Source organism: Limanda limanda, chromosome 1 (genome assembly GCF_963576545.1).
Source record: "Limanda limanda chromosome 1, fLimLim1.1, whole genome shotgun sequence".
In the NCBI taxonomy this organism is placed as follows: Eukaryota; Metazoa; Chordata; class Actinopteri; order Pleuronectiformes; family Pleuronectidae; genus Limanda; species Limanda limanda.
This window is the reverse complement of record NC_083636.1, coordinates 36088616-36107696: the sequence shown is the minus strand read 5'-3', so window position 1 is coordinate 36107696 and position 19081 is coordinate 36088616. Positions and strand designations below refer to the sequence as shown.

The 19081-nt window shown below is 42.8% G+C and overlaps 1 protein-coding gene across 3 annotated transcripts; it reads right to left on the bottom strand.

Moving 5' to 3' along the window:
• Nucleotides 1-3552: 3552 nt before the first annotated feature.
• Nucleotides 3553-17510, bottom strand: rc3h2 (ring finger and CCCH-type domains 2). Of its 3 annotated transcripts, XM_061083519.1 has the most exons (20): nt 17280-17510; nt 17055-17172; nt 16588-16821; nt 15757-15932; nt 14116-14316; nt 13865-13997; nt 12451-12569; nt 10616-10728; nt 10209-10269; nt 9949-10142; nt 9461-9660; nt 8939-9249; nt 8480-8626; nt 7211-7348; nt 5890-6054; nt 5537-5798; nt 5233-5317; nt 4129-4339; nt 3854-4017; nt 3553-3698 (listed from the first exon to the last, which is right to left on the bottom strand). In XM_061083519.1, exons 1-20 carry the CDS (start codon nt 17508-17510, stop codon nt 3569-3571), a joined length of 3393 nt encoding a protein of 1130 aa, XP_060939502.1. In that variant the 3' UTR covers nt 3553-3568. The 3 variants fall into 3 exon arrangements, with proteins under 3 accessions (XP_060939502.1, XP_060939495.1, XP_060939486.1); XM_061083512.1 differs by having other exon boundaries at nt 5537-5810; nt 5884-6054; nt 9949-10269; XM_061083503.1 differs by having other exon boundaries at nt 9949-10269.
• Nucleotides 17511-19081: the final 1571 nt, after the last annotated feature.

The following is a 19081-nucleotide window of genomic DNA, read 5'->3' as shown; positions in this document are numbered from 1 at the left end:
GTGTCATACAAGTGAACAAACCAGGAAACGCACAGAAGAATCAGTCAGTCAAACGATACTCAAACAGTTTCATCAATCGTCAATAACACGTACAGAAAATCGTCATCACCATAGGTTAGACCTACTCCAGTCCTGCGTTACCGTACAGTTAAGTAAAAGGGAAACCTTTCACAATGTGATATTTCCAAGGAAATAAATGGAATACGTAACAGTATTATTCATTATGGGGACATTTTAGATATGCTGTCTCTTCAAGGATTTTTATTCTCCTCATTCTGAAACGTTACACAGCTGCCCCAATGACTTAAACATTTAAATATAGATGATTATCACAGGTTGTATAAATGAGCGTCTATACTATTTAAGTCCATCTAAAGATGGTGCCAGACTGTATACAATGACAGATGTGTACCATCTCTTAATAGTTCATTTACATGTCAATCGAACAATAGATTCGCAAATAAAATGTCTAATACAGACATGAATAGTCAGAAAACATCAGTTCATCATAAGTTTCACGATCAACAAACAAGCTTTTTAACTTTTTCTCCATATAATATAGATTGATGAGACACTTTCTCGTCTAATAAAAAATTCCATAGTTTTTTTCTTTTTAGCAAATTCTCAATATCCAAAACAAAGAAGCAAAGACTTGGAATATATACTAAAAGGAAAGAAAAAAAGTACAAGAACAACAACCAAATGTGGTACAATAATCGTAGTAATAACAATATAATCTCTATTAAACAATACTTCAGTTTCATGAGCAAACGAGTAAAATGCCGCAAGCAAACTTCAGCACTTGACGTGGCCACACAGTGGGCATGTGCAGACTTCTTACAGCGCTGGGTGTGTTGTATCACAACTACAGAATCATCAGTACTCATCCGCCATCACAAGAGGGACTATATCGCATGCATGAGGCCGGATGCAGGGACGGGGTAAAAAAAGGAGAGTGGGGGGCAGAGTGCACCTGTTGGCAGTGATGGGGTGGAAATCAGTGCAGTGCAGTTTTAGCCACTACAGCAGGAAACATTGAGTATCACCAGTACTCACAATACTGTTCTGTTTACGTACAGCAGTGCCCGGCCCTTTCCCATGAGAGCAAGTATAGCAAAGCCAATATTGATACTAAGAGGCAAAAGCAAACACTGGCAAACAATATTATCAGCGGTAACACTTTGACTCATTTATGCTTCGGGGGCGAAAGGATCTGCAGCTAAACAACACCACTGAATATTTGAAGTGATGAATAAAAGACCAAAAGCCAAACTACCAGCTGAGCAACTGAAGTCTTCCCTGAGCGACTCGCACAGACGAGGATATAGCCCCCTCTAATGGAGAAAAATCGGAACTGCAAGAGGAGTGTCATCATTCCTCAGCTTGACTCGCCCCCCTCCCTACTCCTCCACACAGCCGAGCAATATGAAAAGCAACAGGAGATACAGGGATTGATTGTACTGTACTATACTGTACATAACATGGCACTTACATGACCTCAAAGGGGGAATTGTAAACAGATGCAGAGCGACAGTTTAGCTGAGGCTTATCTTTGTGGTTTGGAGCGGCTGAATCCCCGCGGCAGCTCTCGCCTTTGTGTGGTCAGAAATGAACAGGACAAAAAAGCATCGTCACATCAAGTCACACTGGATCGTTCAGTCCCGTTATTCTCTTTCTTCACTCGCTTGTCTCAGCACTCGGGCTGGAGCTAAGACAGAAACCTTCCACCAAAGGTCACAAAACCTTTCCTCAGATGTACAGCCATTCTGCCATCCTCTAAAACTGGATTTAAGATCTAACTTGAAGGGCTTGGCGTCTCATGATGAACACTTTGAGAAGGTACGGAAGCTGAGGTGAGAGGACACCGAAGAGGGATCGTGAAAGATACAGAGATTTGTTTCTAGACAAATCTCATAAGATTTAGAAGAGGTGGAAACAAACTCAGTGGAGTCTCCAGTCCATGAATCCAGTATATAAATATATAAGATGGGCTAATGCAACAAGACGCCTCATATTTATAAAAAAGGGGAGCGAGGCAAGGCTGGTCTGTATGGAAATCACACATACCGCACAACGTTACAGTGAACTAGACTTTGGTGGTTTAAGGTGCACATCTGATTAAGAGCGGACGCAGAGGAACACGAGACGACGTGATCAGTTTGTTGCGAATTAGAAACTTGACGAACGACAGTAACAAAGATCGGACAACTTCACGGAAGTTAGCAACGCCTAAAACAAAACAAAACAAAAGCTTTAACGCCACGAAGAAACGCTAAATGAAATGGCGTCCCTCACGTTTGCCTCGGCTTGAAAAATCATACACGACCTCTGAATATTTTTTAAGTGTGTAAATGTTATGGGAGCTTCGGGCAAATAGAAATGTGACGTCCAGTGGTCATTTTCTGAGATCACGCCTCTGAAAGGAGAATATGAAGAGCCCAATGTTGAGTTTTATACAACGCCAGGGACAGGAAGGCCACTGTATTGCATGTATGTGTGTGCATGAAGGAGTGAGCACACATGTATTTTATGTGTGCGAGAGAGAGATTGACTGTGAGTTAATGTGGCGTGCAGAGAAATCGACTAAATTAGACAAAATGCAGCTACATCAAAACAAGAATTGCTTTGTGTTCTATAGTTACGCAACATAAGTATGAACTTAGGGAATATGTTGAGGGTTAATAATAAATAAGGGATATAAAAAACAAAAATAACATCTTTACTTTGTTGCTCCCTCGTGACTTTCCCTGATCAAGGATCATTAACAAATTCTCTTTATGACTGTGTCGTTGTGCACTGTGATCTCGTGACAGTCAAGGGAATTCAGAGGTCAACATTTACAAGATCATATGACTCACAAAAGACAGAGGCTTGTTTCACTGTCGCCACAGTGGAAACTTCTGTTGTCGGCACATTTTCGTTCTATTTTATAGGAGGGTTTGAGCGGCCGGTCCAGTTTTGTCCTCAGTGTTATTGCGCTTATCTCTCTTTTTCAGGAAATACTTATGTAAATGTTACGCAGCAACACAACAGAGCCTTCAAATGAAACCAGCGGCCTAAACAAATTCATTAACATGTTACGAGACATGGAGAAAAATGTGTTACATGTCCATGAGTCCACAAAAAGGGATGAATAATGCCAAGTTTGGATAATATTTTGCTTGGATAGTTATCTGGGGTTTGATTATAAACCTGTGTTTTAGCGAAGAAATTCTAAAGTAAACTGAAAAAGTGGCCTTAAGAAACGTCCACATGTCCACAACAAACTGGATTATGTGTGAACCTCTGATCATGGACCTAATAAAGCATTAACAGTGATTTCACTAAATTCTCTGTGGTAAATACACTAGTAAAAATTACCACTTAGCAGACAGGACAGTGGATTTTCTGTGGAGCCTCGCGGGCCTGTCACTCACTGCCGGGCTGTATCTGTCAGGTTTTATTTAGGCATACGATTTACATATATGAAGGCTGGAATTCAATGGAACTGCCTTCAAACAGGATCTGTTTGTGTGCTGGCAGCTCAGCGCCATGTAGTACGTGTCACACTGTCTGACTTTGTGTCCCTTTAGCTTCCATTCAGCAGCATCTCTGTGCCGGGCGTGGACGTGTCCCCCAGTCGAGGGGGTCCGGTCCGCAGCACCAGCTTGCCGACGCCAAGACCCCTCGAGACCAAGCCTCCGGGAGAAAGAGACTTTCTGGAAAACAGGCAGAGAGGAAGGAAAAGTCAGAGGAAACAAAGTGAAAACCTCTCTGTACACTTCTAGCTCGAAACATGACGATGTCAATCAAGTCAAAAACCCCTCAGAGGGAGGGAGATCACGTGACACCAGTGGTTGCCATGGTAATTCACCTGAAGGCCATCTTTTTCAGTAGATGAGCATCCATCTTTTCTGTCAGGGTACCCTCTGTTCGGGGTCGTTCCTTCACAGGGGATGAGAGGAGGGGAGAGGAGCAGGGAGGCGGCAGGAGGTGGGAAGCATCCTGAGACGGAGAATGAATCAGGTCTAAAGAATCCTGGAAGAAAAGATGATAGGAAAGAAAGATGAGAAAGAGGTTTTGGTTGTACACGAGTTGGATTATGTTCACAATCCCATATCCCTAAAGATACATCCCATCCCCACCAACCTGAGACCTTCTCTCCTGGGGGTCTGAATCCTCCATGTCCAGAGCGCACAGCTCCAGCTCGATGTCTCGGCCCGGGTCCGGCTCGCTCTCGGCTCGCTCCCGGTCCTGGCTGTAGACGGCGTGGTGCGCCTGCAGAGTACAGGTCACGATTCTCTCTCCACTGCTTATTGATGTTCGCCGGCCGTGAAGCTCCGATGCACAAAGCTGCTCACTGAAAACACGCAAACAGACAAAGGGAATAATTCTAATTCTAAAAAGTGCAATGAAGAGGCAGAAAATGCAGTTTCAACATAAAGAAGGAAAAATTAAAACCTGATTAAACAACATGGTTATGATGCGGCGTAGTCATATAAAAATGTGTCACTATAATAAAACAATATTAACAACAATGCTGGTTTGAATCAATGTCAGAACATTGGAAAACATGGTAACAGTCACAAGGGGGCCAGATCTGTGCAGAGGGCTTTCCTCACTCCTTTTCCTGGCTCCTCAGTGTGTTTTCACCAAGCAGCCAGCAGCTCTATTTTTAGTCTGACCACTGAGAGGAAATGACTGCTGCACAATGAGACGGAGGAGGGAGGAGTGAGGAGGAGGAAGAGCTACTGTGCCAAGAACAATTAGATATTAAGTCCTGTACATGCCTCTCCATAGTCAATATTATGTGGTACAGAGTTTATTTTAATATTCATTATTAGTTTGTATGATTCCCCAAAGCCCAGCAGTATATAAAACCTTTAGCAATATAAACTGCTAGGAAAGGACATAAAAACTAATACCTCTATCAAGGCTGAATAATGCTACACACGATTCTCAAGTTCTTATCGTTTAAATATAACATATAGTGATTTATTTGTCATAATAAATTGTCCTAAATAGTGGACATGAAAACCAATTCAATAAAAATGTACGGCCGACCCCTTTGACAAAATTATTTGAAAATATCAGAAAATATGTACCACAATTTAATGGATTCTTCCCTGACCCAGCTCCAAGTTAGATGGAAATGGGTTCAGTCGTTTTTGGGTAATCCTGCTAAGAGGTAAATAAACCAACAAACACACAGGGAATATGAACCTTTTTGGCAAATTAAAAAATGTGTGGTACCTTTCGAGGAAACTGGAGTGGCTGGAAGAGTCTGATCCTCTGGAGCCCCACCTGTAGTCACTGTGATCCATGTGTTGGTTATAATCTGTGAGAGACGGAGGAATTATTATGTTAACATGATGAAATACAGTGTACAACTTTTATACAGTTGAAAAAAAAAAAAAAAAAAGATGTTATTTTGTTATTATGATGAAAGGTAAACTATAAAAAGCAATAATACATGCCAGACACCTACACTTATATTTTGAGAATTGATTTTAGAGATGATCTACTCTCTTCTCTCTTTCCTTTCCCCCTTGTGTACCTTTAAAGTTGATGGGTGTGGTGCTGGAGCTTCTCTGGCAGGCCGTGGCTTGAACCGGGTCGGTGGTGTGGAAGCCCGTGCGTGACGCCCTGGATATGGCCCCCCACTTGGAGATGATGGGCCCCTCACTGAAGGGAATGATGGGGTCCTCATCTTTTAAGCGCCGGTAGTGATCCAACGTATGCAGCCACCGCTTCCCGTCACTACTGCCGCTTCCGCCGCCGCCTCTGCCGCCGCCTCGGCCTCCGTTAGCCTCCAGCTCCTGCATGAGTAAAACATGGAGGCTGTTACTAAGAGTGCATGTGTAAACATACAGTGATGCTAAAGCAGTGGGTGAGTTTGAAGAGTCTCACCGGGTGCTCCGAGCAGGAGTGAGCTGAGCTGTGTGTCACTGTCTCAGGCTCAAAGGGACTGAGGCAGGGGCCCATGGAGCCACAGGACCACGGGGAGTAGTGGGCTAAGCTTTCCTCACCTCTGAACCGGCAGCCGGCACACTGGCCTCCGCTGCTCTCCAAATGCTGAGAGAGAGAGAGAGAGAGAGAGAGAGAGAGAGAGAGAGAGAGAGAGAGAGAGAGAGAGAGAGAGAGAGAGAGAGAGAGAGAGAGAGAGAGAGAGAGACATATTACTCTACTAGCAATTACTTGCTCTATCTTGGAGTCTTTTTATTTATTTATAACAATATTGAACTTGCTCATATTTCACATTTATATACTGACTCATGCTCCAGACTTTGTATATCCTATAAGGGATATTTCACTGGTTTCTGATCTTAATTCTTATTTCACTTGGAAAACATTTGAAAAGGTCTATATGAATGAAATGGATTATGTTGATCATCATTATTAATTGTTTGTGTTGCTAAATCTAGACTGACTGGCCCAAAGATCCAAGGGATTTGTGGATGTTTACTGACTTCTAGGGCATCCGAGGAAATTTGCTATTTCATTTACTAACTGGGCAGATGTTAGCACCAGGTTTAAATAGGTTGCCTATAAGCATGAATATGCACAATGTTACCAGTAAATAAATGAGTAAATACGTTCTCTGTAAGTTTAGAGAAAGTTTATTCCGCCTCATGTACCAGTCTTAGCTGCTCATTTGGATTTATACTGTCACTGCCGGTGCTGACATCATAACATGGAAAAAGTATTTTTACTGATGGTTTATTTGTTTTTTTGTTGCAGATGCATCCAACATCAAACTGGGACAGGTAAACAATCACTTAAAATGTCCTCGTGCTTTCAGTAATGACAGCCTCATTTTGAAAGTGGTGATACTCAGAAACACACATCTGACTTTGTGTTAAACAAAGCTTCACTCAGCTGAAAGCCTGAGTCATTGCTTGCTAGAGTTGCTCCTCTCGCTTTCTCCCATTCTCTCTCTCACACACACCCCCACACATGCATGCACGCCACCACTGTGCATTGCTATGATACCTTCCTCCACAGTTGCTAGGCAACTATCTCCCACCTAAATAGCATTGGACGCAGTACAAAAGCAAGCTTTAGGGATAGGAATTAAATGCGACAAATTTAAGAAACGGTAAAAGGCATAAGAGATGAATCGCGCTTGTTAATAACGTGGTCATGGTGGAATTTAAATCTTATCGTCGTGACTATGAAAGCTCTCAACGATGCCGTGTGTGTTTGCGCGGGTGTGTGTGTTGCGCTCTACCTCAGTTCCAAAGTCGATGGTGAAGATGGGGGAGGACTGGGAGTGTCTGTTGGCGTTGTGATGGTGATGATGATGCGCCCACTGTTCCTGCTTCCTCCTGAACAGATCCTCGTAGCCCAGAGGAACACGACTGTAATCCTGACAAAGGACAAGAGAGAATCAGTGAGAAAGAGAAAAGAGAACTGATCATTATCTTATCAAATAAATAATATATTTATATGAGTGACAACGATGCCATCTGCTTTTAAGTTGTTAAGGTTTAGACCACAGACTGTTTATAAAGATGGACGCCACGTCTCCACTTCCCTCCACTTTTTAGACATGAAGCCAAAATATCCTGGATACAAATGCCACCATCCTGCACATTTGAGTCAGTTTCAGCTGTCAATCATAATTATTTTCCCTCTTTTGGTATCGCATCAAATAACTAATCAAAACCAAACCAATCTGTTATACAACCCTTTGTAAATCTCCATGGTGCATTTTAGTTTAGTCTAAATACATAATATTTTCAGTAGAAGCTTTTTCAATATTTGTTGTTAAATTATATTATATTATATTACGTTTCAACAACAAGAAAAATATTTTCAGCTATCATTGCCAATAAATTAAATACTTTGTTATTAGTCTCTATATCACAGTCTTGGTAAAAGATACTTCTTTATTGTTTAGTAGTAGCCATACTGTTGCGATAAGGCGAATAAGAGAAGTGAGTGGGGGAAGCAGAGACATATTTGGGTGAGGAGTGGGAGGACTACAGAGGAGGCTGAAGCTACATACTGCAGCTCTGTGCCTGGCAGGAAAGGTAGAGGTGAGAAGATGTGGGCGTAAAAGAGAGAAAACGAAGTAAAAGGAAATGCTGCTGAAACAAATGCAGCAATAAATGTGTTCAGTGTAGAGCAGACCTGCGTCAATTAAAACAGAGTTAACACAGATGGCTTTAGTGGATAGACTGGTTGTTACCCAATCACGACATTTAGAAATCAAACACATTATGTTTTTAATTACTGTTTGTTCCAAGAGGATTGTCTCTATTATAATATGCCCACGTCAATAATTAATATATATATTGTTTTTTAAGCCATACGCTGGAAATAGAAGCTGTGTTGACACTGCTTCCGTCAACGTTGGAATAAACGTCACTGAAACAAGTAGGAGAAGCTGGAGCAACGTGTGTGTCAAACTATATCAGTGATGACGTGTGTTAGTATCTGAAAAACAAGGCCAGGCAGGACTGAGTATTAGCGATGGTGCATTAATCCCACTCACCCTGTGTAGCCCTGTGCGGTGGTCCGCTCCGGAGCAGTAGTTGCTGTCCAGAGAGTTGAATCTCTCCCTGAGTGGAGGCTGGTAGACGGAGGAGTGCAGCACCTCCGGAGGCAGCGAGTTACTCCTCGCGTCCTCTCGGTGGTACAGCTGCAATGGCAGTTTTCAAAGTTAGACAATAATCACACACATAGGGGACATAGATATCTGTCCACTAAATATAACAGATTTTCCATCAAGAGCCGTTAATTATTCCAGGGAAATTGAAAAGGCGATATAAAACAATTCCTGGTTCCACCCCCTGATCTGGATCCACACCAAAATGTTACTGGGTTCTTCCCTGACCCACAGAACATCCTCCCACTAAGTTTCAGGATAAAAAGACCAGTAGTTTTTGCGTAATGCTGCAAACTAACAAACCAACTACCCAACAAATAAAAAACCTTCTTGGCGGAGGCTCACCTGAGGCCTCCATACTCGTCTGCTGTCATAGAGCGGAGCATAAACCCCATGAGCAGGAGCCAGAGGCCCGTACTGGGGCTGCCCCGGGTGGGGATGGAAGGTGGGACCCATCCGATCTCTGGGTGGGTGTGGTGGGTACCCCGAGGAAGAGGAGGAGGGTGGGTGAGGCGATTGAGGGTCACTGTGGTAGGAAGTCTGTGGAGGTCCCATGGAGGGCGGCAGAGGGGATTCTGGGACATTGGACGACCTGAGGAAGCGAGCCATGCAGGGTTTGTGAGGATGATGAAGAGTAGATGGGTAGTAAGAACCTGCTGGAGAGGAGGAGGAGGAGGAGGAGGAGGAGGAGGAGGAGGAGGAGGAGGAGGAGGAGGAGGAGGAGGAGGAGGAGGAGGAGGAGGAGGAGGAGGAGGAGGAGGAGGAGGAGGAGGAGGAAACAACAAGAAGAAGAACATTTATTTGCATTTTGCCACAACAAGGATTCATACTTTTAAATTCAAACTCCAAATGGAAAACTCGACTCACAGTTTTGTTGATAATGGGCCGTGTCATAAGCAGAGTGGGGCTCCTGATAGTACAGCTCTGTGGCCTGGGAAGGATGCGGCGCACGCAGCATGAACTGACCATGTTTGGGTATCGGAGCGCCACCGTCACCCCGCGGGACCGGGGTCAAGGGAGATGATGCTGAGTGGCTAACGGGAGTCCTGGGAGGAGAGATGGACTTCCTAGGGGACAGAACATCGATAAAAAGACAAGGAATGAACACAATCGGACTTGGTTATAACAAAAGTCAGACTTTCCCAAAATAAATAAATGATTGTGAAGAATAATTTCTCTCCGAAATTAAATAAAAATACCCTGTGTGCACAAAACCACACATTATGTGACGTATAAATGATATGATATTTTGACATGTTAGTACTAGAATAGTAATAATATTGGGTTGTTCATGGGTTATATGCCAACAATAGGAGACATTCAAGCATTATTAAATACCTAAAGAAAAATCTTACTGTTCCGTTGCACCCGACGTGGTTCTGTTGGTACCAGGTAGCCCGTTGCACCCGTTCGCCCCACTGCTTCCGTTTGGCACCACCCTCTTCATTTCCTCGATAATGTCGGCCCCTCTGGTGATAAACTGGGGGTGAGTCAGGCCAGGAACACCGTCTGTCAGGGTAGATGCATTGTCCCCTGTGCCTTTGAGCCCCTCTACCACCTCCACAGACACGTCTTCGTGGAGGCTGCCCTCCATCGTGAAGGTTTTACCCATAACCCCGGGCGACAACGGAAATGCACGGCCCACGCTGTTGCTCTTCTTGTTCCTCAGTCTAAATCTGTGGAGAGGAGGAAGGATAATCAGTACAATGGGGAGGGATTAGCACTGATAACATTGTGTGTCCGTGTGTGTGTGTCTAGCCTTATTATCGCAATATTATTGCCACAGTGGGCCTCTTGTAAATAAATACATGAGCAGATTAATACAAATTTAATTAAAACAGAGGCTGGGGGAGGCTGTGTTCTGCCAGTTCATAAAAGAATAACAACATAAAATAACACAATTAGACCACCAGACGTCTGTCCAAAATTATATTAGTAATGTTATGTACAGTCATCTTTAATCAAATAGAGTTATTCATCTTGATTACAGTGAAAACGGAGTGTTTCTTAGGGCTCACTCACTTCTCCAGTTCGTCCTGTGTGTGTGCGAATGTACAGTTGGTTCCTCGTGGACAGCCGCCCTGTTGACGGAGGTCTCGGCACATGCTGGTCTTATACTTGCTGTTGGCTTGAGGCTGCAAAACACAGATACAATACATTAAGGGTGAAAGTTAACTGAAGCATCAACTCCCCCGTCACCCCTAATTAATTCTCTAATACTAGGGTGAAAATGAACGTCCAACTCTTCAGGTTGTTGCACTCCCTACTAATTTCATGGTGACGTAAATATCAATGTGACGGTATTTTTGTTTGGTAAATCTTACGATGCTTCCTGAGTGGTACTCGGGTTTTTCCAATAAACATATCACATTTTTTTTTTCCATCATCTGTCAGTGTTTGGTGTCCTCAGACTTACAAACTCAAATTCAGATCAGATAAAGGGATTTTTCCCTTCTCAGAATCTGCCCTATGAGCAATCATCATAAGACACCAGCACACTTAACCCGTGTTTGGAAATCAATCAAACAGAATCACATTTCATGATTATTCAAGCTGCTGGTCGGTCGGGTCTCCTGCTCTTTCAGCTAACATCCTCAGTATCTCTGCACTGTCTGTCTCTGTCCATCAGGGCTGGGCAAGGCAAATATAGACCGCTGTTACATCACAACCTGTGTTGATTGTGTACGTTACATACATACAAGGATAATTTCATCTTCCACCACGTGTGTCAACGTGACTGACACAAAGTGAGGTCAAATTTTTAAATGGTTTTGAATTGTGTCATTATACTAAAATATAAAAGCAGTGTAAAGTTAAATGAGTGTTTACACATCAGTCTTTGGCAAATTGTATCCATGGTGATTCCACCCTCTATTTGCAGATCGTTACAAGTCATTACAGTTGATCCCGAAAAGGTCAAATCATAAAATTTCATGACTGTTGAAGTCAAACAAATGTCAGAGACACTGTGCTAGGAAAAATAAATTAGGTCAAAGCCCACAAACAGGGACGGACGGATAAAAAAGAGGAGCAGGGAAACATCATAAAGAGACTTCAATGAATCAATGGTGTGGTACGCTCCCAATGGAAAACAAATTTAGTATTCATTTTTTCATTGAATACTAAATTTCCAAAGCACCAAAGTAAACCTGAACCTTCAGAAAGCATCATGGTGTGTTCACCCACCCTTCAGCATATTTTCTGGCATGGTTAAAAATAAGATAAGCCTTTAATATGGAAAACACAGAGGTGAATATGCAAACTGGTATTTTTGGTTTTATCAATCAAAAACCTGAAGAATCTCCTCTACAAGATAAGTAGCTTAGGATTTCAAGACAGCATGTCAAGGATGATTGATAGAACTGAATGATCCTCTGCATGTGCATGTATTTGATCTGATCAGGCATGAGAAAATCTTTTTGAAAGTAGCTGATCCTTACACACAGGCTGGCCTAGCCTCTTAGCGAGCCAGTTGGAGACCAGTTTCAGTCTTCACAGATGCATTATCTGCAAATTGTTAAGAGTTATTTTTATGCTGCGGGATCATTTAAATAATTGATGGTAATTTAGCCGGGCACACAACGATTACTGCGACCCATTAACTGCTTGTGGCTTGAAATAATTCCGTGTCTTTTTAAGTATCTGAGCCGAACCAGCCTGGAGGAACATAGTGTGCTGCTGCTCCCTGCAGCAACAACTTATCTTCCATTATAATGGCCCTCCACAGTGTCTGGATGAAGCAACAGCACCACTCCTCCTCCCAGGATCGTCCATCTTTAGTATCCTCCACTTTTTCACCTTGCAAATATTGTGTAAATATGTAACTTTTACGATTTCCTCCCATTATGTCAGCATACCTGCGGCGTGTCGTGGCTCTTCTTGCTGAAGTTCTGTATGAATTCCACCAGTCCGTGAACCACCAACTTCACAGCCAACATCACGCTTTCCAGCTCCTCCCATGATGGTGCTGGGGCGTCTGCACACACATCAACAAACAATCTGTTTAGTGCAGCTTCTTATCATGAGGTCTCAGTGCTGTTCCCTGGATCAAAAGGACAGGCAAGTTTATAAAGTTAGACGATATGTCTCCTCTTTTTCCTGTCATGATAAAAAATGAGGGCTAATATAAGTTGGTGTACAACCATCTCTCTCCTTTGACTTCATTTGGAGCCAGATATATGTGCTCGGCTAATAGCAAGTCTCAGCTGTCAATCCTGACATTTCATGCTGTTTTTATAGCATGAAATAACAAATTATAACCAAACTGAATGGAAAAAAATACACGTGATTATATATCAAATTGATAAGAACTACCTCAAATAATAGAAACCTCCACTTAAAAAGTGACTTTTAAGTTAGGTCAAACTCGTCCACTAACATGGATGAGGTGGGACCTACACTGCAGCCAGCCAGCAGGTGGCAACCAAGATGATTTTGGTTCACTTAAGAGGAGCTGTCGTACATTTATATATACAGTCTACGATGCTGACGTGGTTTCACTCACAACGTACTCAATGTTTAGCAGGTGCAAAGTTTGAGTTGAACATCTTAGCTTAGCATGCTAGCAGGCTATCGCAATCAAAAGTAGGTATAGATGATGGTGATGGATTGCTATTCGTTTTCTCAGGTATTTAATCATGAACTGACGTAATGGCCAAATGAAAAATTTTACCTGATGATGTGACGACATGTAAAGGAAACACATTTCAAGTATTTGAACTTGAATCAAAGTCAAGGGAAATATTCCAATTCATCCAAAAGGAAACATGAAAGTCTGCTAAAAATGTTGTGATATTGACAACCTCCACGAGACTTGTGTGGCTAAACATGCTAAACGTGTTGAGGTGGCACAGAACATCTGCAGGGACGGAGTGAACAATAGAGACACAAGACTGACAAATGACCTTTTCTGTGCTAATGCAGATGATTCAACAATGAGGCAGAATGAAACAGTCTGATGCTTTAATGATGCATCAAATACCAGGCTGCTTCATGACTGTATAAGAGCAGAGTGTGGCAGGGAACCCCAGAATACGCCTGTGAACGCGATGAAAACTCAAACACCTCAAACACCCTGCTTGATGCTTTGATAATTAAACGTGTGACACTGAGATGAATCCCTGGTTGTAATCATGTGTTTTGTTGGCGCTAATTGCAGTTTTCATGTGCGTGCCAACGCTTGTTTGTTTTCTTCACATCTCAGTCTCATTATTCTTTGGAACTGGACGAATCTCTTTGTTCTGAGAGAGTGTGGAAAACAAAGTGAGGTACCTGGATTGTGGTCAATGTCGGCCAGCAGCTCGAGGTGCAGTCTAAGGCTCGTGAGGTTGGCCGGGTCTCCTGTCCTCTGCAGGACGATGGTCAGCTCCTGGACGCTCTTTGCAAACGACTCTGGAGACTGCAGCTGGAGCACAAGATAGAAAAATAATCAAAATTCAAAGGGCATTTATTTCTCCTGCAACATTTGAAAGCGAATTCATCGATGAACAATGCTGACACTTGCACCAGTAGAACAGCCGTACCTTGTCAATGATGGACTGCATGTGTGACTTGTGGACCAGGTCTCCGTACAGCAGAGAGGACCACTGCTCTGGTGAGATCCGTAGGCCCGCCTCCATGGCGATGTGGACAATCTGGGCATCGTGTTCCCGCCTGAGAGCCTCGTATGTGCGAAACTCTTCCTTCAGCTGCATTAGTGAAGAGTCCTCATCACGCTTAGTCACCTTACAGGGACGAGTGGACAGACGGTGCAGGGGGAGAGAACAGTCAAAATCTTACATCACCACAAACACTCGCTCTGGTATGTGTTATAAAAACATCAACAATTTAGTTAACTGCAGCTGATCCTTTTACATTTTGACTTCTTCAGTTAATGTGATAAGTACAGCAACTTTGAACACAAAGTTTGCCCTCAGGCACATTTAAGTGTGATAGAGTTTTAAGAGAATAAAGTTGTAATATTAATAACAGACTTTGCAAGAATTTGCATCTCGAAGAAAGAAACATTAAATAACGACTTCATTCTTGTAATAATACAGCTTCATTCTGGTAAATTTACACCTTTATTCATGTAATATTATGACTTTTTCAAATTAATTTGTGATTTTATTATTTTCTAATTTAAATTAGGAATTACAGCTTCATTCTCAAAATCTCATACGTATGCTTTGATTAATACGGCCCTAATACACCCTACTAATTTCATGGTGATGTAAATATCAATGTGACGGTTAATTTTGTTTGGTAAATCTTACGATGCTTCCTACTTGGGTTTTTCCAATGAACATAGCACATTGTTTTTTTCCATCATCTGTCAGTGTTTGGTGTCTTCAGACTTACAAACTCAAATTCAGATCAGATAAAGGGATTTTTCCCTTCTCAGAATCTGCCCTATGAGCAATCATCATAAGACACCAGCACACTTAACCCGTGTTTGGAAATCAATCAAACAGAATCACATTTCATGATTATTCAAGCTGCTGGTCGGTCGGGTCTCCTGCTCTTTCAGCTATCGTCCTCTGTATCTCTGCACTGTCTGTCTCTGTCCATCAGGGCGGGGCAAGGCAAATATAGACCGCTGTTACATCACGAGCAGATAGCTGACATTTCTGACCTACCAGCAATGTCTGTCATCAGATAACAGGCACAGAAATATACACACGCAGACACACACAGGACACATCCACAGAGCCCATATCCGTAGTACAAGTCTGACTCATGAACTGTTAGATGTTAGAAACAGCATTACTTTAATGTCATGTTAATCTGGAGAACAATCCACAGTTTTCCAAAGCTCACTCAGACACTTTGACTAGTTCATAGAAAATCGTTAAACTTTGTTTGTTCTAATTTTGTTGTTTATTTCAGGGAAACTATTGCACTTACAGCTGACAAGCGATTGCATTAAAAACAACTCAATTTGAGGCTTTGTCTCTGTGGCAAGACATGTGGTGGTAAATGAGGATCTATTTAAACACTTCATTTAATCAGGTCATTTATTATGGTTTGGGTTCCTGGGACATCAGCAAATTAAGGTTCCTGACATGACTTGTTTTTCTTGATTGGAGCTGGTAACAGTGCAATAATGCATCTCTTGTATCTGCAGACATTTGTGGGTCTGTTTTGTATCCATGATGTGTGTGTGTATGCTCATTCCACAGTACCTTGAAGCAGGAGGCCCTGTAGAGCAGCTGCACCACGTGGCCTATGCTGGTTTTGGAGGCCTGGGGGAACCGGGCCTCGAGCTTCTGGACGACGAACAAAACCAGCACCTTCCTGGACAGAGCTGAGCCGTCCTCCAGAGCCAGTAAAACCAGCTTCAGTGCATCTTCTTGCATCGCTGATGAGGAGGAGTTAGAGGGTTGATGTAAGAACAGAAGGTGGTGGGGGGAAGTAGGACATAGACAAAGGAATGGAAGAGGGAGCCATGGAGAGGGAATCAGATAAAGCATAAACAGCACAAACACGTTCGCTCACAGGTGTGCATGCATCTGCATGGCGACACTCCAAACAGTGCATATTTCACTTTGTTCCACTTATCAAACAAAGGCTACCGTGATGCTAGGTCTCCTCAGACACTCAATGAACCCATTCTGTGATCATGATGAGAAACAAGTTTCCCAGTCAGAATCTGCCCTATGAGTAATCATCACAGGACACCGAGTACCAGCCGTCAGATTGATTCTACCCTGTTGATTTAAACAATCAGATGTTTTGGACACGAGCCCAGTCGACTGAAACACTACCAATGAAATCCAGCGGGCTGCATTTTATGACTCACTGACTGAATATCAAATCATCAAATCTGATATTATCCATGCTGAAATAAAGGTTGAATTGAAATAAATATGTATAAGACAGGAGTAAAGAAAATTCTCACAACAGCCTTCATGACATTTTAAGTTAACTGAAAGTTTTGAACTCTTGTACAATTACATGTATAACCCTGCATCACGTATTTAAAGCAGGACACCATCTTTGACATCCACACTCACCAGGTCCCAGGAACTGACACCCCCGCGCCCGCACCGCCGCCCAGAGGTTGGCGGAGAGCTGCTGGGGGTTCTGGTGCTGCAGGATGAGCTCGGTCACGGTTCGTTCCCCCAGCGACCGGCCCGCCCGCACCGCCCGCACACGGCCCTCCTCCTCCACCAGCTGGCAGTTCACCAGGGTCACCAGCTTCCTCTGCATGGGCCGACTGAGCACACTCGGACTCAGGGTCGCGACACCTGCAGCGGGTGACAACTATATTGGTAAAAGAGTTTGCCTCCGAAGCTTCATCTCGATATAAGAACTAAAAATTCCCTCCAGTAGGCTACCATGAAAGTGCAGAGGAGTTCAGTGACATTAGAAGTGTGAAAAAGCACAAATGTCAAGTTACACTGGCAAACTCAACTGCAGCATTAAGTACAAAGAGTCTGATTCACTTTCACAAACATCCACACACACACACACACTCTACCTTTTGCTCCGCTGATAGGTTTCAGGTAGAGAGCCAGCTCTTCTACACACACCCTGCAGACCTCATAGTTCTCCACCTCTGCTGCATCGCTCAAGCTCACCGGCTGCATATCAGGGATCTAGGAGGCACAGATACACAAGAGATGGAACAAAATTTTGAGTTTAAGCTTATGTTGATTGTCTCATTAACCCTCGTGCAGCCCCGCCCTCATTCTCCCCGGCTCACCTGAGCTCCGACCAGCTGCAGCAGGGCACAGTTGACCGGCAGCAGGTCGATGTCGGTGCTGATTGGCGTCTGGTCGAAGGGGCAGGCTTTGCGGTGCAGTTTGTGCAGGCAGGTCTTGCACACCGTGTGGGAGCAGCCCAGGCTGATGGGCTGGTGGCCGCTGCTGTCGAACTCATTGTAGCAGATGGGACAGGACAGGAACTCTGTCCACTGGGCGGCCTGCACCGGCATCCTGTCACCACACCACCGGGGGAGGCGTCGTCCAGCTCAGGGGGGGGAACACATGTCAACGAACCCCGACAACAGCTCCTGCTTGCTGACGGCCACAGGCCACTGTGAGGAAAAACCCATAATGATGCATTGTAAGGATACGAATGAGTTAAAGTAAAACACTGTTTTTATAATATTAAATATGTCTTCATATGTTGAAAATAGTGTCGATCCATCAATATAACGAAATGTGACTAGATGTGAATAACTGACTCATCGTTTTAGCACAAAATGGCATTAAAACTATTAAAGATATATCACCAAATGGCAAAAACAACCTATTTTGCAGTAACACAATCTCAATAGCATCTACACTAAAAATGAAAATCCTTTTGTACCTCGTAAGAACAAACACACAAAGACGCAGTCGGCCACAGTAATCAATGTCCTCGGCGTCCAACAAAAAGATGAGCAGCAGCAACATTATGACTTTTTCCGAGTCCTATCAAGAGTAATAAGCATTTAGCAAATTACACAAGCAGAGCTCAGTCTCTGCCGTCATAAAAGTCATAACAGTCATAAATCTATTTCATCTAGCGTGGGCAATAAAAGTGTTTTCTATCTCTCAAATCTCTCTCTCTCTCAAATTCAACCCACATTGTATTAAAGCACATAAAGACTATTTTAGGAGATTATTTTTACACATCATAATGTATAGGCTATAGATAGTATAATCCAGACTGTTTTGGATCAGTCATTGAATTCATTGAATTAGTTTTGCTCGACTGAATCATAATAGGTCCACTGATGACTAAGAAACTGCTATTCATTCGCTAATTTTAGCTTCCACACTTCGTCTATAGAAAGAAGTGAAGCCTATAAAATGCATGAAAAATACGACATTGAGATACTAAAATCTTAGCTAATAAATTACAGTTGACTAACATTTTTGAAAATAAAGGTTCGAGAGTGAATATATTTTTCATATAGAATAAATGTATACAACACAACACCAGTAAGAAAATATAAAGTTCAATATGGATTGAGGGGAAAAAAATTATTGTGTGTGATTGAATGTGCACTGCATGTATTCAACTTTGTACTTTTCATATCAGGGAATATGCCACCTCTTACATAACACTGCTTTACAAAAGTGTATTTTGATATTCTGATACTCTTCTTCTGACCTCCTGTGTGCTATTTACCACATCATCCCATTAGCCAGGGGAAGGATCTGACATGAATACATGAATACATGCAAACATGAAAACAGAGCCATCTTCTTTTGATTCAATTATGCCAAGTGTTTCCGAACATGGCCTTCAGACAGGGAGCACCTGTTGCTGTTATGCTCTGATACATCTGTTCACACCGCTCACCAAGAGAGAGAGCTGGACACACCCACACACACACACACACACACACACACACACACACACACACACACACACACAGATAAAGAGAGAGTACATTAATTCAAAATATGCTGCCACCAGTCTTTTTGATTCTGAGAGGCTGTGCAGCCATGTATTGTCTACATGTGCACAAAACCAGCACTATTTACAAAAATATGCATATTTATTTATTCATAA